Here is a 23851-nt window from a genome sequence, read left to right as displayed (position 1 = left end):
GTTTTCTCATCAGTAAACCTCATAATGTTGGCATCTGGCACTTGGAAGACACACATTAATTCGTAGTTGCCTCTCACTCCAATGGGTGGGTAAGGAACCCCTCAAGTTGCTGCCCCTCCCCTGAATTCAGTAGTCAAATGGAAAATGTTACAAAGTGCAGTCTGAAATATGCAGAGAGACAGCTTTGGTGGTTGAGTCCAGGCATAAGGAAGTGGGTGCCTGAGAGTAGGAGTCATAGGTTTTTAGACCACCGCAGCTGAAAGGTTGAGAGGCAATGATAAAGATAGTTAAAAGCAGGAAATGTTTTTGAAAACTTACTTTGAATGGGTGTTGTGATAGGTACTGTGAATACGTTATTTCCTTTACTCCTCAGGGCAACCCTGGGGGGGAGGGTATTATCCCCATTTTACAGATGAAGAAACTAAGGCGCATAACTTGCCCAAGGACACACAAGTCAGACACCTGGACTCCTGAGACTAGAGTCCATGTTCTCTAGTTGATCTAACCTAACATCTTACTTTTTAAGATGAAGCTGGGGAGAATTGTCTCACTCAAAGTCAATGTCTTATCCAAAGGCAAAGGGAGTCTCACCTGAACTTTTACACAAAGGAACAAGGATTTGAGCATCCCTGTAAGGCGCCATCTGGTTAAGAAGTGAGCAGAGAAATTCAGATTTAGGAAACATTTATTAAGTACTTGCATCATTTCAATTCATGCTCAAAAAAGCCCCCGCGATGTACTGTACTGATCAGATGGGGAAACAGACTCAGCGGGATAATCTCCCCCAAAAATCAACTTAGCGAAAACGGTTGCATTGTCCGATTACACATTCAGGTTTCAGCGGCTTCGTGAGTCTCCCCACTTTCGCGGGGGGAGGGAATAAAGAAACCCTCCATTTCTCCAGACTCCCGAGTCCCCTCACAGTGGTGGATTCTGGGATTTGCAGCATTCCGCGAAGAGTTCAGACTCGTGGGCCAATAGAATCCGAGCACAGGCGGCGGTACTCTCGAATTAGCCAATGAGAAGCGCACGGGTCCCGGTCGCCTGGGAAACCGCGTGACAACAAGATGGCGGCGCCGCGGGACGGCTCGGTGGCCCTGCGTGGTGAGTCTTTGCTCAAACCTTTGCGGCTCCGGAGTCTTCCACGCAGGCTGGGGTCCTTGCTCCGAGAGCCCGAGGACCCGCGAGCCCCGCGGCCGGGTTGCCCAGCAGCCTCTCGCGTCATGGGAGCGGCTTCGAGTCCCCGCCGACCGTGGCTTCCCGAGGAGGCGGGAGGAGGCGACGCAGCTCCCAGGGAAGGGTTAGGTCGTGACAGAAGTCGCGTCGTGAGCGCTTCCAGCTGGAGACAGAGGACTTGAAGGCGTGCAGGCGGCCGGGTCCTGTCGGCGCTGGAGAGCACTGGGGCCTGGGGTGGGGGGTGCCAACAGGCTGAGTACGTGCGACGAAGGACGTTATCAGTCAAGCACAGCCCTGACTTGGGTCCCAAAGATGTAGGGGCATGGGACACAGCTTTCCTCTCAAAGCCCCGGTCTGAAGGGGAGACAGTCCAACCTTTAGGAGCCTCCAGCCTGAGGGGGAGGTCACAGCCCCTGGAAGCCCCCTCGTGAGGGGAGTAGACGTGGCTCTATCCTCCGGCCCACCCGCGGTCTGAGGGAGGAGGAGACGGAGTCCTGCGCTGAGGAGTCCCCAGACTATAGGGAGAGGCAGCCGTCACGCTCAGGGGTCCCTTATAACCCATGGGAAAATTAATCTGGAGACAGTGTGTTGGATTGGCCTGGAGTGAGACAGGAATCAGGGAAGTCAGGTGGCCTCCGTTGTGATAGCCCCAAGGAAGGGCAGTGAGAGCCCCACTAGGATGACCAAAGTAGGCATGGAAAGGAGGAGCTCTGTGAGAGACACTGCAGTTTAACCCACAAGATATGGTAATTGATGGGATTAAGAGAGAAGGAAGGAGAGGAAAATTTTGTGGTTGGATGATGTGGCCCCATTAAGAAGGGAGAAGTGGGAGGAGCTTATTTTGAGGGAAGATGTTGGGTTTGGTTTGGGGACCAGATCCCTTTTTTTCTGTGATAGCTTTGTTGAGATATAATTCCCATGCTATGTATTTCACGCCTTTGAAATGTAAATTTCAGTAGTTTTTAGGATATTCATGAGAGTTGGGCAACCATCACCACAATTTAGAACATTTTCATCAGTCTAAAAAGAAACTCTGTACCCTTTAGCAATTACTCCCATTAACCGCCCCCCACCCCCACCCCCACCTGCTGCGCCCAGCCCTAGTCAACTAATCTACTTTGTGTCTCCAGATTGTCCATTCTGAACATTTTATATCAGTGGGGTCATAACATGTGGTATTTTGTGATTGACATCTTTCCTTTAGCATAATGTTTTCAAGATTCATTCATGTGGCAACATGGGATTCATTTCTTTTTATTGCCGAGAATACTCCATAGTAAGGATGTATCAGATTTCTTTATCCATTCATTGGTTGATGAACATTTGGGTTGTTCCCATTTTTTGGATATTATGAATAATGCTGCTATGAACATGTATACAAGTTTTTGTGTGGACGTAAGTTTTCATTTCTATTGGGTACACCCCTGGGAGCAGAATTGCTGAGCCAGGTAGGTAACTGTTCAGCCTTTTAAGGAGCTGCCAGACCATTTTACACAGCTACTGCACCATTTTACATTCCAGCTAAGGTTCCAATTTCCCCACCTCCTCACTGACACTTGTTAATTTCTGTCTTTTTTTTTTTAACCAGTTTCTTTTGAAGGGTCGTTATGGTGATGAAAATTTGGAGAAGGGGGAATGATCGGGTTTGATGAAAGTTCGTGGAGGGCAGTGTTAGCCACAAAAGGAACATCGCCTGTTAGCATGATAAAAACGTTCTAAAAATTGATTGTGGTGATGGTTTCACAAATCTAAGAATACACTACAAACCACTGAATTATACACTTTGAAAGGGTTAAGTATGTGAATTAGATCTCAATAAAGCTCTTTTTTTTTTTTTTTTTTTTAAGGTCAGTACTGTATGATTCCATTTATGGAACATTCTTGAAGTAAGAAAACAGTAGTGGTTGCCAGGGGTTGGGGATGGTAGAGGGAGGAGTGTGGGTGTGACTAGCAAGGGGCTGACATGAGGGAGATCGTTATGGAAATGGAATCTTTGTGGTGATGGAGTAGTTATCTTGACTGCATTAGTGGTTACCTGGGTGAAATAGCAGAACAGGGTAGGATACACACGTATAGTAATGTAAAATGTCACTGCTGGGAGCCACTGGGTGAAGGGCACACAAATCCCCTCTGTACTATTTTCCTAGTTTCCTGTGAATCTGTAATTTTAAAATAAAAACTTAGAATATAACAAAACAGACAAAAACAATTAAAAAAAAAAAGAGCCCAACCAAGGGAAGGGTGCACTTAGGAGTGGGGACCACATTCCAGGAAGGGGTTCCAGGCCAGGGGAGCCATGTGTGTAAAGGCCTGGTGCATTGGAGGCTGGGCTGGCTCAAGTGTGGGGGCGGAGGGTGGGGCAGAGGAGAGATGGGAGAGGGAGGTCAGGAGACCCGGGCGGGGACCGATCACCTGTGTTATGGAATTTTGAATTTCTTTCCTCTGGTGAGAAGGAGCCATTGGGAGCTTTTAGCAGGGAAGCGGCATGGCAGCTTTGTGTTTAAGAAGAGCCCTCTGGCTGGAGGCTGGCACAGGGGACCACGAGGGCCATCACACTTGGCCACAAAAACCATGAGGATGCCTGGATGAGCCGGCAGGGACTGGGGCAGGCTAGGAGCATATTTGGAAGGCTGGATGATGGGGGCATGAGTCCCAAACTCCAGAAGGCCGTCTCCAGCTGGTACCAGTCCCCTTGCTGGGAGGCTTCAGGGGCACCAGTGGAAGCCAGTGCCACACATTTTCAAAGTGGAACTGCCTTGGATTTGTCCTAAAAAGACTTGATTCAAGCCCTGATAGAGGTCCTTTGGTTCTAGGATTTCTAGATACTAGCCACATAATATACTTAATTCATTGAATAGAGTAGTGGTCTTTAATTCCATCCCTGATGTGCATTCATCTTTCCAGAAGGAAGAGGGAAGGAAGGGAAAGAGGGAGGAAGGGAAATGAGCATGTGTGAGTGTCCCCGTTGTCTAGTAACAAACGTCACAGCAGCCACAGTTCACATTAAAAAAAATAATAAATTTTTTTTTAAGATTTTATTTTAGCTTATTTATTTTTTTTAAAGATTTTTTTTTTTTAGGGGCGCCTGGGAGGCTCAGTCGGTTAAGCATCCGACTTCAGCCCAGGTCATGATCCCATGCTTTGTGGGTTCGAGCTCATCAGGCTCGGAGCCTGGAGCCTGCTTCCGATTCTGTGTCTCCCTCTCTCTCTGCCCCTCCCCTACTTGCGCTCTGTCTCTCTGTCTCCCAAAAATAAATAAATGTTCTTTAAAAAATTTTAAAGTTTTTTTTATTTTTAAGTAATCTTTATACCCAACGTCGGGCTTCAACTCACAATCCTGAGATCAAGAGTTGCAGGCTCCACCAACTGAGCCGGCCAGGCGCCCCCACAGTTCACATTTTTAAGTGTTTCCTTTCAGTGTGGCACTGGGCTCCGTGCCTTATGTAAGTTTTCCCTGAATCCCTTTGATAACCCTGCCTGGCTGGTACTACCACCAACCCCACTTTATACCAAGGAAGCCAAGGCACGGGTTATTCTGGTGGATGGCAGAGCCTGTGCAGAGCCTGGGCCCTTGACCTCCCTTCCACAAAGAGTGCCTTGGCCGCATTCTGCCCTTGGGTTGCCCCTCTGTGGCTCTGAGAATCAGAGTGATACCTGGGTTCTTGTGGGAGGGGAGGGGACATTTGGGCTTTGTGTCAACCAGCTCCTTGATGGATAGACAAAAACTCCGGGCCTTCTGGGTAGTCTTATGCCCCGGCTCTAAGTTGGGAGAGTCCCAGGCTTCCAGCCCATCTCTGTACCCCACCCCTCCCCCATCGCCCTTTCCCAGCCAGGCCAGGGGCCTCCAGGATCAGAGCAGAGAGCAGGATATCCAGAGGATCGGGCAGACATCCAGCACAGGGGGCCTGAGGCAAAGATGCCTCCAGAAACCTCTTCAGGGGAGTGGGAAGAAGTGAGGGGTGCTGCTCCCTGGACAAGGCTCCCTCCTGGGACAAGGGGCCAGGAAGAGGATGTTTCCCTGGTCCCGAAGCCCTGGGTCCCCTCTGTCCCCAAGGACTGACTTCCTTCTTTCTTCTCAGGGAGTTCCTGACAGCTAAAATCTAGAAGTAGAACTATGAGCTCGCCTTTGGCCTCCCTTGGCAAGACCCGAAGAGTCCCCCTGGAGTCAGAGCCTGTGAATCCAGGGTAAGGAGCCAGCCTCAGGGGGGGTGTCTTTGTGTTCATGCCCCTGCCTCCTCTTGCCACTACCCCCCCCCCCCGCCCCTGTCCCCCAGTGGACTAGGAGAATGGCTCCTAGTGTCTCAGGGAAAACAAGGAGGAGTCACATAGCTTTCCCTGACCCCTTTATCTTTCTCAAAAATTTTTAACTCCTTCATCACGTCTGAGCAAACACTGGGCTGGGCCCTGTGGTAGGTATGGGCCGGGTGGGAGAGGCGCAGCCCCCATGTTAGTCTGCAAGCATTGATGGTACCACTTCTCCGGCCCGGCCATGGGGGGGTGGGAGGGTGGGGTCTCTCGGCAAAGGGAGTCCTTTACATCTGTCCAGCACTTTCATCCTTTTGAAGCATTTTCTTTACCTCTCTCCTTTCTCTTCTGAATACCGCTTTGAGTCATTTGAAGGCCAAGGAGATCCAGAGCGGTTAAGCGACAGGCCTGGGGTCCCAAAGCCATTTCAGAACAGAGCTGGGGCTGGGCTCCTGGGCCTGGGATCTCTTGTCTTCCACCCAAGCCTCTGCCCCTCAGCCCTTCCCCTCCCTTCTCCGTTGGGAGGAGGGGACACCTCAAAGCCTGTCCCTTGGCTTGTGCCAGTGCCAGGGATGGGATTCGGGGAGGGGATGGCCCTGGGAGGCAGAGGCCCAGCCTCCCTCTCCTTTAGGCTCGGCTGGGGATCTGGTGTCCAGAGCCACTCCCCTGATGACATTCCTAACTTGTCTGTCTTCCTTCTCCTTCCTGCCCGGGTTCCCAGGAGGCGAGGGATAAAAATCTACGGAGATGGTAAGTGTGGGGTCTGCCCTGTGTGTCCCCCTCACCTCCCACCTGCTGGGTCTTCCTGGGGTCGTGCAGATGGAGAGAAGGAGAGCGATTGCTGCACTGCTCCCTGTGGCTCCCCCAGCCCTCGAGGACAGGGCGTCCTGGCAGCTCTCTGATCAGAAGGCCCCACACCCTTAGCAGAGGTGTCATTGCTAACATTTGAAGCCCTCCACTCGCTGTGGGGTTGGCTGGTGGGGTTTGAGCCCTGTCCTCCTCCTGACAGCCTCCTCTAGCCCATTACAGCCTTTTCTCCCTGAAGCCCCATCCTTGCTTTGCTGACCCATCCTCGCTGCAGGCTCAGACCTTTGCATCCCAACCCCATTCTTGCCTCCACCGTGCTGCTGGCATTGGCCACTCGGGTCCCCTCCAGAGCCAGGCTGGGAGAACTGCAAGAAGAAGCCTGTTCTCATTGGATCCTTGCTCCCTGATGTCCCATGTGTTCTATCCGCATATACTTGGGGGTACAGGGTACAGGCTGCTTCATCCTGGCCAGAGCCCAAGGCCGCAGTTTCCTCCGAGGCTCAGCCCCAGAACAGTGACCTGGGCATCTCTGTCTGCAGAAGACGAGGTAGATATGCTGAATGACGGACATGGCTCAGAAGAAAGGATCTCTGTCCCTTCCTGCTATGGAGGTATAGGTGCTCCAGTGAGTAGGCAAGGTGAGAACAAAGGCCTAAACAGGTCTGGGTCCCCAGCAGCAGGAGAGGGCCTCAGAGAAGGGGTGAGGCCCAGAGACTCATGGACCTACTCTTGCCTGTTCTGGGTGAGCCCACGGTTCCCAGGCTGCCCTCCTTACCTGGCCTGCACTGTCTCCCAAGGGCTGTGGTGACACTGACCCCAGAGGTGCCCAGATGGGGCTCACAGGGAAGCATCCTGGAGGAGGGAGAATGGAATGGGCCTGGGCACAGGGGAGGCATGGGCGGGCAGGGTCGGAGTTTGCTGTGGGCCTGGAGGAGCTGGGCATGAGGTCAGAATGTTCTACTAGCTGTGATATCTTGGATAAGCAACCTCCTGTCTCTCTGCCTCCACTTCCTCTGTGAGGTGGGAGGCAGTCCTGCACCAAACACCCCTCCTTGTTATAGGACAGGGAACTGAGGTGGAAAAGGAGACTAGAAGTACCTGGCCCCACAACCATTCAGACACAGAGTCGGGATCTCCTGCATCCCAGCCGGGGACACTTTCATTAGTAACTGCAACAACCAGGGCTCCTTGAGGAGCCATCCTGCGTGCTCTCTGCCTCTCCCCTGGCACTTGCTCCCCACCCCACTCTCAGCTGGCGTTTGTCCCCACCAAGGTCACAGTCAAGGACTTGCCTGCCTGTCTCGCTTCTGTGCACGGCAGCATTCCACATCGGCCACCGGGCACCGTGCCCTCCTCCGATCGCCCTGGGCTCTTAGCTGCCATGACACTGCTCTCCCAGATTTCTTTCTGCCTCCCAGGCTCTTTCCTCTCTTTGCTAGCTTCTTCTTTTCCTCCCAGCTTTTCAGTGCGACGCTCCTCCCCTGGGTTCTCCTCTCTCTCCCTGCTCCGCCTTGGGAGCTCATCAGTGCTGTCTGTGCTAACCAGGCCCAGAGGTCTATATATCCGTTACAAAGCCTTGACTACAAGTCAGAGAGAACTCTTCTGAACATTGAGGAGGACTTGTCCTGCCCACCAAGAAGTCCAGGAAGCAGCTCCAGGGTTGTTAATCCATTGACTCGAAGACATCCATGAACAGGTTTCTCCGTCTTTCCACTGAGCCATCCTTGACATGTTAGCCCATGTGGCTGGATGGTGACAAATGCAGTTCCTGCTTCACACACAGGGCAGCACGCAGGGGAAGGAGAGGACCCATTCCTTCCTGTGTGTCTCTCTTGTTTTCCTTCTTTTCTTTCTTTCTTTCTTTCTTTCTTTCTTTCTTTCTTTCTTTCTTTCTTTCTTTCTTTCTTTCTTTTTCTTTCTTTCTTTCTTTCTTTCTTTCTTTCTTTCTTTCTTTCCTTCTTTCCTTCTTTCCTTCTTTCTTTCTTTCTTTCTTTCAATTTACCTCCAAGTTAGTTAGCATATAGTGCAACAATGATTTCAGGAGTAGATTCCTTAATGCCCCTTCCCCATTTAGCCCGTACCACCTCCCAGGACCCCTCTAGTCACCCTTTGTTTGTTCTCCATATTTAAGAGTCTTTTATGTTTTGTCCCCCTCCCTGTTTTTATATTAGTTTTGCTTCCCTTCCCTTGTATTCATCTGTTCTGTGTCTTAAAGTCCTCATATGCTTGAAGTCATATATTTGTCTTTCTCTGACTAATTTCGCTTAGCATAATACCCTCCAGTTCCATCCACGTAGTTGCGAATGGCAAGATTTCATTCTCTTTGATTGCCGAGTAATACTCCATTGTATATATATACACACCACATCTTCTTTATCCATTCATCCACCGGTGGACATTTGGGCTCTTTCCATACTTTGGCTATTGCTGATAGTGCTGCTATAAACTTTGGGGTACATGTGTCCCTTCGAAACAGCACACCTGTCTCCCTTGGATAAATACCTAGTGGTGCAATTGCTGGGTTGTAGAGTAGTTCTATTTTTAATTTTTTAAGGAACCTCCATACTATTTTTCAGAATGGCTGCACCAGTTTGCATTCCCACCAACAATGCAAAAGAGATCCTCTCTCTCCGCATCCTCGCCAACATCTGTTGTTGCCTGAGTTGTTCATGTTAGCCATTCTGACAGGTGTGAGGTGGTATCTCGTTGTGGTTTTGATTTGTATTCCCCTGATGATGAGTGATGTTGAACATTTTTTCATGTGTCGGTTGGCCATCTGGATGTCTTCTTTGGAGAACTGTCTATTCGTGTCTTTTGCCCATTTCTTCACTGGATTATTTGTTTTTTGGATGTTGAGTTTGATAAGTTCTTTATAGAATACTAACCTTTATCTGATATGTTGTATGTAAATATCTTCTCCCATTCTGTCGGTTGCCTTTTAGTTTTGCTGACTGTTTCCTTCGCTGTTGCAGAAGCTTTTTATTTTGATGAGGTCCCAGTAGTTCACTTTTGCTTTTGTTTCCCTTGCCTCCGCAGATGTGTGGGGTAAGAAGTTGCTGCGGCCGAGGTCAAAGAGGTTTTTGCCTGCTTTCTCCTCGAGGATTTTGATGGCTTCCTGTCTTACATTGAGGTCTTTCATCCGTTTTGAGTTTATTTTTGTGTATGGTGTGAGAAAATGGTCCAGGTTCATTTTTCTGCATGTCGCTGTCCAGTTTTCCCAGCACCACTTGCTGAAGAGACTGTCTTCAGCAAGGATATTCTTTCCTGCTTTGTCAAAGATTAGTTGGCCTTACATGTGTGGGTCCATTTCTGGGTTTTCTATTCTGTTCCATTGATCTGAGTGTCTGTTTTTGTGCCATCTTGTTTTCTTTCCCCAAATTTCTAATTTTGAGGAACTTGCAGCCTACAAAGCAATTAAAATAATGGTACAGTGCACACCCATATAAATGTCTGTTATCTAGATGCCACAGTTGGTGATATTTGGTCACTGATTTGTTTTCTCTCTGTCCGTATACACATATGTATGAATGTAAATGTCTTTTTTTGAGGAACCGCTTAGAAATCAATTTCAGATATCATGACATTTCACCTCTAAAAACTTCAGCATGCATCTCCTACAAAGAAGGACTCATGTGACCCCGGGACCGGGACCGCACCCAAGAATGCGCAGGACTCAGGACTGCTGTGGAGCACCGCTTCTGCGCTCAGATCTCCCAAGTTCTGAAGTAGCTCATAGCTATTGTTTTTCCTGATCTAGGTTCTGGTCAGGGCTGTGCACTGCATTTGACTGTTACACCTCTGTGGAACAGAGTCCTTGCCTTTTGAAAAAGTGACACGGACTCTGAGGAGCCAGGCCATGCGGGTCTGTGTACTTGTTTGTCATTGGTGCGGACTTGCTCCTCTCTCCGCTGTGTTCCTGTAAATGGGGGGTGGGGGTGGGGGTGGCAAGGTGTAGGTGCTTCATTTGATTGAGGGTGACTTTCTGAAAATGCTTCACTGGTCATGTGACCTGTACGGTACAGCACTCACTCATACTCATTGGACACCTCACTGCACCTCTGCCTCAGTTTCCTAAAGCAGTTCATTTCCTCAGGGGCACATTGTGAGGACAGCATGAGCTGATATGTGTGAAGTATGTAGGACAGTCCCTATTATCTAAGTGGCAGCTGTTAGTATCACCCTTATTTCTGCTTCTGCGGACCCCTGTCCCCCCTCCACTGGACCCCCACACTTCAGCCTCAGCTCTAGGACTTTGTCTGTTTGGTAGTCCCTGTATTCCATGACTCGGAGCTGGTGGCCACCCTGTCGAGGAAGTTGCGGGACCTGGAACAGCAAGTGAAGGCTCAGACTGATGAGCTGCTGTCCAAGGTGGGACCCCCAGCGGTGGGGGTAGGCCCAGGGTCTGGTCTGAGGGGTGGAGGGGCCCAGGCTGGGGAGGCCAGTGAGTTCACTGCCACAGTAGGCCAGGGTGGGTGGGTTCTAGGACCATCTCTTCCACTGAACTTCCCAGTTCAAGGGCCAGGTATGGCCTGGGGCTGATCTGGGTCCCCGGGAGCTGAGCAGAGAAGCTAAGGGTCTTCTCTATAGCTGAGTAAGGCCACTAGCCTTGGACCACGTGGCAGCAGTGACTGCTGAGCGCTGGGCCACTTGGGCACACTCCACGCCTATCTCCATTTCAGTGGAACCACAAGGATATCTGAGGCATAGGAGCAGCGGCTGTGCCAAAGGATGGCAGGGGCAGGGTCTTTCAACTCCCCGGTGCCCCACAGAGGCAAAAAGTTTGGATCTTCCCATCTGGAAGATGGGTTCTCTTGTGCTCTGGGAACCCCCAGGCCTGCCTGCTCCCCCTTGTCTTGTTGCTGTAGGATCGGAAGATACGGGCCCTGGAGGAAATGTTGCAGACCCTCCGGGAGCACCAGGGTAAGGGGCACTCCCGGTGGGCTGGTCAGCCTTCCTGGGGGACCTCCCTTGGGCCGGTGGCTCCTGGACATCAGGGCTCCAAGAGCATCAAGCTGAGTCCTTTGGTGAAGCCTGGACAGCTGAGCCCGGAGAGAGGCAATGACGCACTCAGGGCAGTGCCCTCCTATGTGGGACCGGGTCCCCCTGAATGCAGACATAGCCCAGCCCCGAGCATAGGGTGCGCCATGTCGGGGAACATGGTGCCCTCAGGAGCCCCCGGTCGGGGGGCTGAGAGGGGTGGCTGGCGGTCTCCTGAGAGTCAGTCCAGGCATCCCCGCCTCAAGGTCAGGGGGAGAGTTTTCAGGGGACCCCTCGAGTTCTCAAGGGGCAGCTTCTCCAGATGACCCTCAGGGCAGAACGCCGGGCGAGGCCAGAGGTGGTCTGGCAGCCTCCTTGCTGGGGCGGCAGAACCCTTCCTGATCTTTCCCTGAAGGCAAGGTCACCCTGCAGCGGCAGAAGCAGCTGGAGACCACGTGCTTGCAGCTGCAGCGGCAGGTGGGGGAGATGGAGGTAAGAGAGGCGCCTGCCCCTCAGGACCTGGCTGGGAGCCCGCCTGTCTGGGTCTCCCTCCCATATATCCCACGTGGGGCCCTGCCCCGTGTTTCCCTCCTCGGGACTAACCTGAGGAGCTGGGGCAGAGAGGAGGGATTTGAGTCTGCTTTGCGGGTGGCGCTCCCGGGCCTCTCAGGGTCGTGGCTGAGGCCTGGGTGGAGGGGCTGCCACTGACTGAGACCCGGAGGCTCAGAGGTTTAGGAGGCGGGGCAGGGGGGGGGGGGGGACCCGGAGTCGTGACCGTTGGGGATGAGTTCGTGTTGAGTGAGGCAAGATGTCTAAGCGAAGACGGCTGGGAATGTGAAACCAAGAAGGGGTGATGTGTGTTGCAAGAGATGAAGACGGAAGAGGGCCGCTGGGTTTGGCACCAGGCAGGCTGTTGGTGGCCGCACCCGCGCAGTTCCAGTCAGTTGTGGAGAAAGGGGCTGGGTAGAGTGGGTTCAGGAGAGAAGGAGCTGAGGAAGCAGTGACAGGAAGTGTAGACAAGTCAGAAGTTTTCCTGTGGTGGAGGGGACGTGAGGCCCGGCCCTAGAGAGGCTGCGTGTGGCTCACCGCGTCCTCAGTCCTGTGCAGCCCGTGTCCCTGCCGCTCCTCCGCTCAGGCCAGATGCATGGGGTGCCCCGCTGCCATCAGGGCCACCTTCCGTGCGGCCCTCCATGCCAGACCCTGCTTTAAGCACTCGGCCTGAATTACCGTCCTGGGTCCTCACAAGCTTATGGGCCAGGCGTTGTCATCTCTGCTTTACAAGGAAGAGCCCGAGGCTCTAGGAGGTGAAGTGGCTTCCCAAGGTCACAGCCATAAAGCTCCCAAGACCCTGGGGCCCATCTCTTCTGCCCAGTTGACTCTGGGAGCCGAGGCCTGAGGCTGGGGCCTGGGCGGATGCTGCCTGTTCCCCGAGGGGCTGAACTGACTGTGCCCCCTGGGACCTTTCCCTTCTCTTTGCATAGCGGTTCCTCAGTGACTACGGGCTGCAGTGGGTGGGTGAGCCCGAGGACCAGGAGGACTCAGAAGACAACTCAGACTCAGAGGATGGCAACACAGACTGGATGACAGCCAAGAAGTTCTGGAAGCCAGGTAGAGTAGGGTGTCTGCCCCTGGCCCCTCCTACAAAGGGAATTCTCCAACAACACCTTCCTTTGGGCCAGTAGCTGTCCAGAGACCATGCCATTCGTGCTCCTGACACAAGAACTGGGAGGAAAGGCCTCAGCCTCCATCACTGACCACCTAACCCGCCACCACTTTCTTCCTCTGGTCTTGCCTCCAACTCTCTCCTGGCTCATCTTTCGAAGGCCCCAGGGACCCTGAGATACAAGATGTAACAAGACCCCAGGCTTTGTCTCAGGCTCCACTCCGTAGTTTACAAAATGTCGTCCATCCAGAAGATTTTCAAAAACGATTTCTCTGCTTTGGAAGCTGCCCCTCAGTCCCAGGGCTCAGTCCCCTCTTTGGACCTCCTTTATTAGCTTCACTTCTAGCCAGACCATTGAAAGGGACCTGTTTCTGTGAGATTCCACCAGTCTTTATTTTTAACTTGACTGCTAATATCTAGAGGGCTGCACCCCATAGATTTGGGGCCATAGAAAGCCCGGGTCCATTCTCTTCAAAGCATGGAGGTGATTGCCCAGAAGGTACACTTCTCCAGGCTCCGGAGTCAGTCAGCCCGGGGCCCTTCTCTTCATTCCATCACCCGTTCCAGGTGTGGCTTGGGCACGTGACTTCTGTTCTCTGAGCCTCCAGTCCCCCATCAATAAATGATGGTGTACCCTTCCCCGCAGAGTTGGAAGGAGTCAGTGGGTTAGACGCAGAGCACCTAGCACTGACCTTGCATATCATCAGCCCAACAAGTAGGGGGTTTTATTGTTCTGCACAGTCAGATGGCAGTGGCAGCCTCATGGAAGCACTGATGAGCATAGCTCCCGAGGGGAGTGTTTGGAAGATGACAATACTGTCCTGATTTCAAGACAGACTTGTTGCTGAGTGAAGAATGAGACTCAAAACATGGGAGTCCTGCCTCCCATTCAGGCCTGCGCCCTGGCCAGACCCCCTAAATCTTAGGGCACAGCTCCCTCACTGCTTTGTTCTACTAAACACGTCACTTCCCATCGGAAGTGGAGCTTGCAAAGCATTTTCGTGAATAGCTTTGACGTGGGCCAGGGCTTGTTCCATTTTATAGATGGGAAAACGGAGGCACTTAAGTCTCTGACTGTTGAGTGAAGAGGGCAAGACTTAAGGCTGAGAGCCTATTTAGGAGGTAGGTACAGTCATCCAGGCAGACAATGAGATGATGTCCTGTGGAAGGGTGATCCTGGCGGGCAGGGCGAGGAAGGGCAGGGCAGAGATTTAGGGGGTGGAATCCATGCCCTTGGTGATTGTGCGTTAGGGAGCTGACAGGAGGAATTGGGGATGACCCTGGGACACCCCCTCCTGCGGTGAGAGGCCGAGCCCTGGAAGGTGACTGTCAGATGCTGTAAGGGCGTTTCTGGGGTCCAGGGCCAGAGGCCTGCCAGCACCATGCCCTGGGCCCCCCGCATGTCCCTGCTGGCTGGAGGGCAGGCTTCCTCCTGGCCAGTGGGGGCCTTGCTGCTCCTTTGGGGGTCAGACCAGCCAGCTGGTTTCCAGACCTGGCCCTGTGGATTCCCACCCTCTCCCGCCAGAAACAGAGCTGACTTCACTCTGCTCTGTGTTGTTTGTTTATGCCCACAAGAGGCCGGCTCTGAAGCTGAGTGCCTCACAGCCAAAGCAACTTGTGAAAACCCTCTGCCAAAACTCCATCTGTGTGTCCTCTTCCTTTGGCTTTCTTTTTATTTATTTTTAAAATGTTTATTTATTTATTTTGAGAAAGAGAGAGACAGAATGGGGAAAGGGCAGAGAGAGAGAGAGAGAGAGAGAGAGAGAATCCCAAGCAGGCTCCACACTGTCAGAGCAGAGCCTGACATGGGGCTCGATCTCACGACTGAGATCATGATAGCTGAAATCAAGAGTCAGACACACTCAACCGACTGAGCCACCCAAGCACCCCTTCCTTTGGCTTCCTGATTCTTCAACATGGAGGGGCCTCAGCTGAGCTCTTCTGCCAGATGAACGAGATGCTCTTCATCTCCAGCAGCTTTTCCTCCTGGTCCGTTCCTTCTCCTCCCCCTGCTTTGTCCCCAGGTGCCAGGCTGCTTCTGCCCCCGGGGCCCTCGGGTACACAAAACCGGCCCTTTGCTGGCCCCATACCCTGGCTCGTTTCTCTGGCTCTCCCTCTGTTGGATACCACTCCCCGCAGGTTCCAGGCAGCAGACCGGTTGAGGGTGGCCCAGGGCATCTGTATTGGGCCAACCAGTCTAGAGGCAGGACTCCTGCCTTGGGGAGGGCAGTCCACTGCCCTTTAAGGGGACCCAGCACAGGGGAAGCCTTGCAAGGACTTGGCCTCAGGCTGGATCATTCACCCCTTCCCACCCTCCCCGCGGGTAAATTGAGCATTAAATAGGATGCCAGGTGCTTTGGGGTATGCGGAGACATGAAAGGGACAGTCCTACTCTGGTCACAACCCATGGCCAGGTGTTGAGCCTCAGGGCTGAGAGCTCCTCACTCCCCCTTGTCCCCTCTGAGCTCCCTGCTCTCACTCATCTCAGTCTTCTCTGAGCTCCTCCTCCTCCTTCCCTGTCCCCCGTGAAGCTGCTCACTCTCCCACCCTTCACCAGCAACTTCCTGCCATCCCCCTACATCCCCGCTCCCCCTGCAGCCTCTGCCTGTCCCCTAGCACCCTTCCTCCCAAGCCCCAGTCTCCTGCACCTGGGTGGAGCCTCTTCCCTCCCCTGCCCGGAAGCTGTGCCGTTTCCAGTCTTCACTCATCCCTGAGCCTCCCTTGAGTCCCTGGAACTGGCCTGGATTAGACCCTAGGCAGGCTAGGCTCCTCCCCACCCTTAGCCCCCCCGTCAGGCCTGTGCTGTGTCCCCTGAAGTGCCTGGTCCTCTTTTGTCCCCTCTTTGAATTTTTTTTTTTTCAACGTTTTTATTTATTTTTGGGACAGAGAGAGACAGAGCATGAACGGGGGAGGGGCAGAGAGAGAGGGAGACACAGAATCGGAAATAGGCTCCAGACTCCGAGCCATCAGCCCAGAGCCTGACACGGGGCTCGAACTCATGGACCACGAGATCGTGACCTGGCTGAAGTCGGACGCTTAACCGACTGCGCCACCCAGGCGCCCCTTTTGTCCCCTCTTTGGAAGCTTAGCTCAAACCCAACCTCATGGAGTACCTGCTCGAGTGCCTGCGGCCAAGACTGTGCCACCTGCACTGTGCCCAGCATGTGGGAAGGGGCTCTGCATTGGGGTGACAGGGTTAAAGGCTCCAGCTGAGGAGTGGGGGACCTGTGTGGGCAAACTGCTTCACCTCTCAGAGTCCGTGTCCTCATCTGTGGAGCGAGGAGATGGTGTGTGACGCCCGGGCCCCTGAGAGCACCGAATGCCACAATGCACGTGGGGGTTCTTGCAGGCTGCTGCATGGTGGCTGATCGGTGACCACGAGCATGGCTGCTTGGCCCCTGTCAGGCCCCAGAGTGCCCAGCACGGTGCTTGGCCTGTGGGCAAGGGCTTGGGCCCACGCACATATTGGTGGGGGTGCCTGGGTGCCCAGGCCTAGACAGTCAGGCATGCCAGGACCGTGCAGAGCACGGATGAGGTGGGAACAGGCAGTATGATGCTCAACCGTGGGGGCCAGAGAATTGGTTGTGGTCTCCCCTGGCAGTGATCAGACTCTGAGGCCTTGTTTTCTTTCCACTGGTTCCCCTGAGGAGCAGAGTGAATGCAGGTCCCCAGAGCAGGGCCAGGCTTGCAGGTGTGTGGAGATAGCGGGTCTATTTCTGGTTCAGCCTTTGGGGGAGGTGGTGGGGACAGGCCTGCTGGGGCCCCGGGGCACCACGTTGGTATTCACAGCAGCACGTGTGTCCTTCCTGCAGGGGTGATGAGCCAGCCCAGGGCAGGCCCACCACTCACCTGCTGAGAGTGGCAGGGTCTGGCCCTCCTCTGAGCTCCGCAGCCTCCACGGTGGCACTTACCACGTGCCATTGTCCCTGCTGTCACCCTGTCTCCTTCATTCAAGTATGATCTTGAGGGGGGAAGGACTCTGGGTATGGGGATACCCATGATTCTCAGGGCCTTGCAGAGCTTGGACGCTCCGGACATGTTGGCGGGATGGAGGGATGGATCCAGAATGTGCTTCCTGAGCACCCACTAGGGCTGGATGCTCTAGCCTGCATTCAAGGAGTGTCCATTGTGGCTGGCAAGACCAGCAAATGGAAAAGGACAACAGCCTGTGCCAAGGCCCGCAGGCTCCAGGGACTCGGGAGGCTTAGTCTCCAGGGGAGGGGCTCCTGGCAAGGTGTCTCAGAGGGCATGGTGAGTGAGCACACTGAGCCAGTGATGAGCAAGAGGGTGTGGTGTTAGTGACAACAGCCACCATCTGCCAGGCACTTCCTGTGAGCCTCAGAGCCACCTGTGAAGTGAGGACTTTTATTATCATTTTATAGAAGAGGAAGCCAAGACCCAAAGAGCTAGGCCCACTTGCTCAGGGATCACACAGCTTGGAAGCAGTAATCCTGGCACCGTGGCTCCAGAGAGTGATGGGGGAACAGGCAGAGGGGAGGCTGGGGTACTCGGGCTTCGAGGGTCTCAGGAGTTGAGCCAAGGAGCTTGATCTTGGTCTCCATGCCTAACTCCTCTTTTTAATAGAATCACGGGCTCCCAAAGTTGTCTGAGGCCTCAGAGATGATCTCTCCCTGAACCACACCCCTCCTGAGAAAGGGACCCCAGGGAGCAGAGGCAGCCTGCATGAGGCACCGAGAACAGAAGCTTAGAGTCACCTGGGCCCTGAAAGCTGCAGGAGCAGGAGCAGGTCGCTTTCCAAGGTTTAGTTTCCTCACCTGTAAAACGGGAGTGGTAACAGCTGCCTCTAGGTGCTAGGCACAAAGTAAACACCGAGTCGTCCTTACAGTCCATTCCTCCTGCTGGATCTTGTGGGCGGGCGGGATAGAGGTTCCTATTCTGTCCCATCCCAAGGAAGAGAGAGAGAGGAAATGCCTCATTAGACCTCTGACCTGCCTCACCCCATGTGACCTGGCAAGAGGCCCGGCTTCTTGTTGCGTACTCCCGGCTGGCCGCGTGGTGGCCATGCCAGGATTCCTGCCTTATTCTCTCAGCCCAGGTCCGCCTGGTGCTGTGGTTCTATCTCCTGGGCCCCTTGTCTCCCCCTGGGCTGCTGCACCCCATACGTGCCCAGCCCACCTGGCTTTCACTTCTCCATGCCTTAGCCCCACTGGCCGAGAGCCTCCAGCACTATTTTCCTCAGCAAACTCTTTTCCCTCTAGTTGCTTCTTGGCATCCTCCCCTGGGCTTCCACCAGCCCTTTCCACTGCCGACCATCCCGTGCCCATCAGCTCTCTGAAAAAGCCTTGGCCCCAGCGTATCTGAGTGGTCCTGGGTCCGCTTGATGTGATCTCCGTGGGCCAAGTCATCTGACTTTTCTGGGCCTCACTATCTCCACCTGTAAGAGTACAGGGGTGGGGACAGGAGTTCGATGAGATGAGCTTTCGCGTTATTTTTAGGCTCACCAATGTGTTCTGAATGTAGTTTGTTGTTAAAGCAAAATAGTGGCTTGATATTGTTCTGAGTCATACCAGGAATGCCCAGAATGTCCTGTGAGTTTTTCTTGGGAATCTCAGGAACTCTAGGGGACCCCAGGAGGAGGTGGGGGGCCGGTGCAGCCCCTGCAACCTAGGAGATGTAGGGGAGGGGGAAGTCCAGCTGGGGCCTACCATTTCAGCAGCCACAGAGGCAACAGGAAACAGAGCCACCCACATCTGTACTTCCTCCGCACAGCCACCACACCTATAGAGCCATTGCACCACTCTGAGGAAAGGAATTCGGTCCCCAGAGTCCCGACCCACATCCTGTCGCAGCCTGGCTGTCCTGGTGAAAATAGCGTCCAAGAAGGCCCTGAAAGTCACTGAGGTTTTGTAGGGTCACACCCCTAGTAGATTGGGAGCCAGATCGACTAGGGACTAAGACCCTTAGTCAAGGACTAAGGACTAAGAACAGGCTCCTGGCCTGTCCCCCTCCAGCATCCCACCTGCCCTCCAGCCTTTCCACTCTGGCATCTGTTGTGGCTGTCCCCACCACCCCCTGAAGCGTATGCACCCCTGTGTGCACAACACATTTTTCAGAAGAGGAGGCCAAAGTGTCTTTCAGCTTCTCAAAGGGATGTGTGACCCCGGAAATAGTTGTGTGTCCCCTATCTGTTCTGTCCAGCAGCTGTCCTGACATCCCCCCCAGTAACCACGTGTCCCTACCCCAGGCTCCCCATCCGGATGGTGCCGATGGGTGGGAAAAGCAGACTCTAGAGTCAGTTCCTCCTCTAATTTGCCAAGTGACCTGGGGCAAGTCATTTTTTATCTCCGTGGGCCTGTTTCCTCATGTGTAAAATGGAGATCAGTGACTGCTGCGTCATAGCCTCTGGATCGGCCTGAGGTCCGTTTGTGCAAGGTGGGGTTGGTAACAGTAACCAGCTGGACAGAGTGCTTGCTCCGAGCTGGCCCTCACTTGGCCATCTTCCTGGACCTCGGTAGCCATCCTGGGAGGCAGACACTATCATAGCCTTCCTGGGAGGCAGACACTATCATAGCCTTCTAGGAGAGAATGCTGTCGTGCACAGCATTGAATGACTTGACCAAGGTCACACAGGTGGAAGCCGCAGAGCTGGGATTTGAACCCAGACAGACTTCATCCAGAGCTGGGAGCTCTGCATTGCGCTTTTCAGTGGCTGACCCCGTGCCTGACACGGGCAGAGCTGGGATCAGATCCTGCTCCTGCCACTTACTCCATGCATCCCTAGGCAGCCATTAACCCCTGACCTGAGGTTTCCTCATCTGAAGAATGGGGGTGATTGTAGCCCCTACAGCATAGGGTTGGTATGAAGAGACAGTGGCATTATAGGCATTAAGCCTCTAGCATACGGCGGGTGTTCAATACAAGACAGCTATTATCTAGTGGTAGTTGTCCTTCTTCCTCCCCAGGTGGCCACCTAAGGAGGTGCGAAGGCCACTGCTTAGCATGCAAGGGGCCATGGAAACCAGGGCTGCTGGGGCACACAGCTGCCATGAAGAGAGGCTCATGGGTGTTTATCCTCTTTACCAGGGGACTCATTGGCGCCCCCCGAGGTGGACTTTGACAGGCTCCTGGCCAGCCTGAAGGATCTCAGTGAGCTGGTGGTAGAGGGTGACACCCAGGTGACACCAATGCCTGGGGGAGCACGGCTCCATGTCCTTGAGCCCATCCCACTGAAGCTCTATCGGAATGGCCTCATGATGTTCGATGGGCCCTTCCGGCCCTTCCATGACCCCTCCACACAGGTAGGAGGGGTGGGGAGGGGAGACAGGCCACTCTGGTGCCCTTGCCCCCTCCCCTTGCTCACCATTAGTTGGTGGTGGGGGGCCCAGCTCACCCCCCACAGGTACCCAAGCCCACGTGCAACTTGCAGAAACAACCCCTCCCCCCCACCAAGTCCTGGGGCCCTGAATATGTGCAGAGTGTGACCCACTGGGTAAGCCCGGGGCCCGGGGCCCGCCGTCTGGACAGGAAGCAGAGCGGTAGGTGCCGCACGGGTCCAGTCGGGCCTCACTCTTCTGATCCCTGCCGCAGCGCTGCCTCCGAGACATTCTGGACGGCTTCTTCCCCTCAGAGCTCCAGCGACTGTACCCTGACGGGGTCCCCTTTAAGGTGATGGGCTGCTCCTCAAACCACCCTGTGTGGGGATTTGGGGGGGGGTGGGGACAAACAGCTTCCTCAGGCATCACCCAGTCTGAGGTGGGAAGCCACTACCCCACCTAAGGGGACCCCAGTCTCTGATGACCTCTGGGGAGGAGGGTGAGCCTGAAGCCCAGCCAAGAAGGGCAGGGAGGCTGCAGGGGCTGCAGTTGCCCGGTTAGCAAGGGCACCGGCCTGTGGCTAAGCGGCAGGCAGTGCCCCCTGCTGGCACCCTGGAGGCACAGCCTTCGGCCTTGTAGGCCCAGCGCCCAGGACACCCTGACAGCCTGGGGTCCCTGAGACTCCATGCAAAAGTGGCCTGACTAGGGGCGCCTGGGTGGCGCAGTCGGTTAAGCGTCCGACTTCAGCCAGGTCATGATCTCGCGGTCCGTGAGTTCGAGCCCCGCGTCAGGCTCTGGGCTGATGGCTCGGAGCCTGGAGCCTGTTTCCGATTCTGTGTCTCCCTCTCTCTCTGCCCCTCCCCCATTCATGCTCTGTCTCTCTCTGTCCCAAAAATAAATGTTGAAAAAAAAAAATTAAAAAAAAAAAAAAAAAGTGGCCTGACTTGCCCCAGGGGCTCCTGAAGCCATCTGATGGGTACGGAAGGCAGTGCCGTGGGGACAAATGTGGGCCTGAAGGACACGGCATGAGCCATCCCCCTGCCGGCGGGGGTGAGATGAGGGGTGCAGTGGGGGGAACTCCTGAGCCGCAGCCGGAAGGCGGTGCGTCATGCCACAGCAAGGGTGCACGAGGGCGTGTGTGCCACCACCACCCCCCGGGCTTGGAAAACCGTGTGAGTCACGACTGGAGGTGTTGGAGGTAGTGCCTGCCAAGGCGGGCTCTGCCCTCTGCTAACACCCTGGTCCCTTGCTTCCTGGCTGGCTCCTGAGAGGGGCTGTCTGGGGAGGATGGCAGTACAGTGGCTCTAGCCGGCATGGCGAGGGGTGCTTGCAGGAGGAGCTGAGCCCAGGTAGGTGAGAGCAGCATGAACTGCAGCTCTCTTGGGGCCTCAGTTTCTTCATCCGTAAAATGGGGATTGCACCAGACCGTCCCTCGAGCCTGTTCCGGGGGGTGGGGGGGTGGGAGGGCGTGCTCTGGGCGAGCAAGGGTGGGGGTGGAGCCCAGGGCTGAAGGTCGAGGCCCACCACTTTCACCCTTCTTTCTTGCCAGGTCAGTGATCTGCGCAATCAGGTCTACCCGGAGAATAGGCTGGAACTGTTCCCAGGTGAGGGCCGCGTGGTGGGCTGGCAGAGGATTCGCAAGCCCATGGACAGGATGGAGCCCCCAGGTGAGCTTGGCCCTGAGGCCGAGCCAGGCGGCAGGGCCACTGTGTGGGACAGGCTCCAGGTGGCCTCCTCCACCATCACCCGTCACTCCCAGTCCCTCCCCAGGCCAAGGCTCCCAATGCACTCCCTGCAGGCTCCAGGATGACTGCTGAGAAGTTTCTGAACAGGCTCCCCAAGTTTGTGATCCGGAGAGGCGAGGTGATTGACATCCGGGGCCCCATCCGGGACACCCTGCAGGTGAGGCCAGCCCTAGCTCCCCCAAGCCATCTTGGGCTCCCTGGCCCAACCTACCAGAGCAGTGGCTTGTCTGGAGACTCAGGCTCGAGGGCTGCTGAAGGGGGCCTGGAGGGAGAAATGAGGCTCTCAAGGCAGTTCCACTGTCTCCTGAAAACAGTCTGGGGAGGGCTGCATCCAGAGATGGGCTGTCTCCGTGGCAGTATGGCTGTAAGAAGGGGAGAGCCAGAGTCTAGGCCAGGGGTGAGCCCAGGGCCCACGCCACCCCCTCGAGGTCCAGACCAGACTATCCAGTTCAGTCCTGGATACCCCTTCCTGGCCCTCAGAAACATCCTCCTCCTTCCTCACTCCCCATCCCGCGGCTCCTCCCCTGTCTCCACCCGTGAAAGTAACAAACCTCAGTTTCCCACCACACTGCCTCCTTCACCGCACATTGCCAGAATCCACGTCTTCTCTCTGTTCCCTCTGCCCGCCATGCTAGTCGAGGCTCCAGAGTAGCCCTCTCAGATACCTGCAGTGGCCTCTCACTGGCCTGCCACCTCCCCTCCTGCCTTGTCAACTGTCCTCCCCCAGCAGTCCTTGTGCTTCTGTAAAAACATAAGTTGGATCTGGGCCTTCCCTGTTGAAACCCTTCAGTGGTTCTCGGGTAAGGCCAAGCTCTTATCTGGCACTCAAGGCCCACCACTCCTTGTCGGTCCTCTTCCCACCTCTAACCTTTTCTTTTTTCCAGTCCAACCTGATTCTCAGCTTTAGCCACATGAACTGCTGACACTTTCCCAAATATATCACCTCCAGAGAAGCCTTCCCTGACCAGGGGATCTCTGCCCATGTTGTCTGGAACATCCCTGTGCCCATTCCATTTCTATGGACTCCTCATCCTTAGTCACTGCTCAGGGGTGGTTTCCCCTGGGAAGCTTCCCCTGGGAAGCTGGTCATTGTGTGGGGTTCTGTCTCCCCCACTATGCCGAGGGACTTCAAGGCTTCTTAGGGGAATGATGGGGTTGCCTTCCAAAGCTTCCCTTCCATTTCTTCTGCTTGGGCCCCAGTTTACACAGAACACCCCTCCCCTTTTGGCTCACTGGTCTCATCCATCCCTGGTAAGGAATAAGTCCCCTCTAAGGATGGGGGGGAAGGGTGTGACTCTAGCAGAGCCCAGGGCTCTGTCCTCTTTCATCGATGCCTTCCAGAACTGCTGCCCATTGCCTGCCCGGATCCAGGAGATTGTGGTGGAGACACCAGCCTTGGCTGCTGAGCGTGAGAGGTGAGGGCATGGTGAAGAGGTGAGGACCTTGGGGTTGGGCCACCAGGGGGCACTGATGGCCTCTAGGTCCACAGGAGCCAGGAGTCCCCCGAGTCACAGGCACCCCTGCTCTCCATGCTGCGCATCAAGTCTGAGAATGGCGAGCAGGCCTTCTTGCTGATGATGCGGCCCGAGGACACTGTTGGCGATGTGCGCACCCTGCTTGCACAGGCCAGGTGGGCATGGTGTGGGGCCGGCAGCTACGGGGAGGGGGGTCTCTGGTCCCAGGACACGGCCTGATCAGTTCTGCCCGGTCCCCAGAGCCGTGGACGCCACGACCTTCGAGATCATCAGTACATTCCCACCCACGGTCTACCACGACGACACGGTCACGCTGCAGGCCGCAGGCTTGGTGCCCAATGCAGCGCTGCTGCTTCGGGCTAGCCGGGCCCCACCGCCTGCCCCAGGCCCTGGCCCCTGATCCAAATAAAGCGCCCGCTCCCACACTGGCTGCTCCGCGCACACAAGGCTCTCTTGGCGGGGGCAGCCCAGCTGGGCGCCAGAGAAGGC

At 54.8% G+C, this 23851-nt stretch overlaps 2 protein-coding genes across 4 annotated transcripts in view; one reads left to right on the top strand and one right to left on the bottom strand.

Moving 5' to 3' along the window:
- Positions 1-23851, bottom strand: part of CD52 (CD52 molecule) — a 49303-nt gene that overhangs the window by 9352 nt on the left and 16100 nt on the right. The gene's annotated exons all lie outside the window — the stretch shown is intronic.
- On the top strand, positions 1008-23790 carry UBXN11 (UBX domain protein 11). Of its 3 annotated transcripts, none has more exons than XR_015254553.1 (15): positions 1008-1104; positions 5256-5361; positions 6143-6171; positions 6768-6866; positions 10496-10596; positions 11094-11148; positions 11621-11697; positions 12687-12813; positions 19913-20127; positions 20417-20494; positions 21692-21809; positions 21941-22044; positions 23229-23302; positions 23369-23517; positions 23603-23790. XR_015254553.1 is itself a non-coding variant. In XM_086716120.1 (15 exons), the coding sequence occupies exons 2-15, from the start codon at positions 5291-5293 to the stop codon at positions 23760-23762; spliced, it is 1386 nt and encodes a 461-aa protein (XP_086572246.1). In that variant the 5' UTR covers positions 1009-1104; positions 5256-5290; the 3' UTR covers positions 23763-23790. The 3 variants fall into 3 exon arrangements, 2 of the variants coding, with proteins under 2 accessions (XP_086572246.1, XP_025781588.1); XM_086716120.1 differs by having other exon boundaries at positions 1009-1104; positions 21692-21746; positions 23377-23517; XM_025925803.2 differs by having other exon boundaries at positions 1009-1104; positions 23377-23517.

The sequence above is a fragment of the Puma concolor genome, chromosome C1, assembly GCF_028749965.1.
Source record: "Puma concolor isolate L17-30 chromosome C1, mPumCon1.1.hap2, whole genome shotgun sequence".
Taxonomy (NCBI): domain Eukaryota; kingdom Metazoa; phylum Chordata; class Mammalia; order Carnivora; family Felidae; genus Puma; species Puma concolor.
This window is presented reverse-complemented; position numbering and strand designations above follow the sequence as displayed.

Bases quoted from the DNA above. Each gene is read 5' to 3' on its own strand.
- UBXN11 (XM_025925803.2), top strand. From the start codon at position 5,291: ATGAGCTCGCCTTTGGCCTCCCTTGGCAAGACCCGAAGAGTCCCCCTG. The intron at 12,814-19,912 runs GTAGAGTAGGGT...CCTCTTTACCAG, and splicing joins CAAGAAGTTCTGGAAGCCAG to GGGACTCATTGGCGCCCCCC. The intron at 23,303-23,376 runs GTGAGGGCATGG...CTAGGTCCACAG, and splicing joins TTGGCTGCTGAGCGTGAGAG to GAGCCAGGAGTCCCCCGAGT.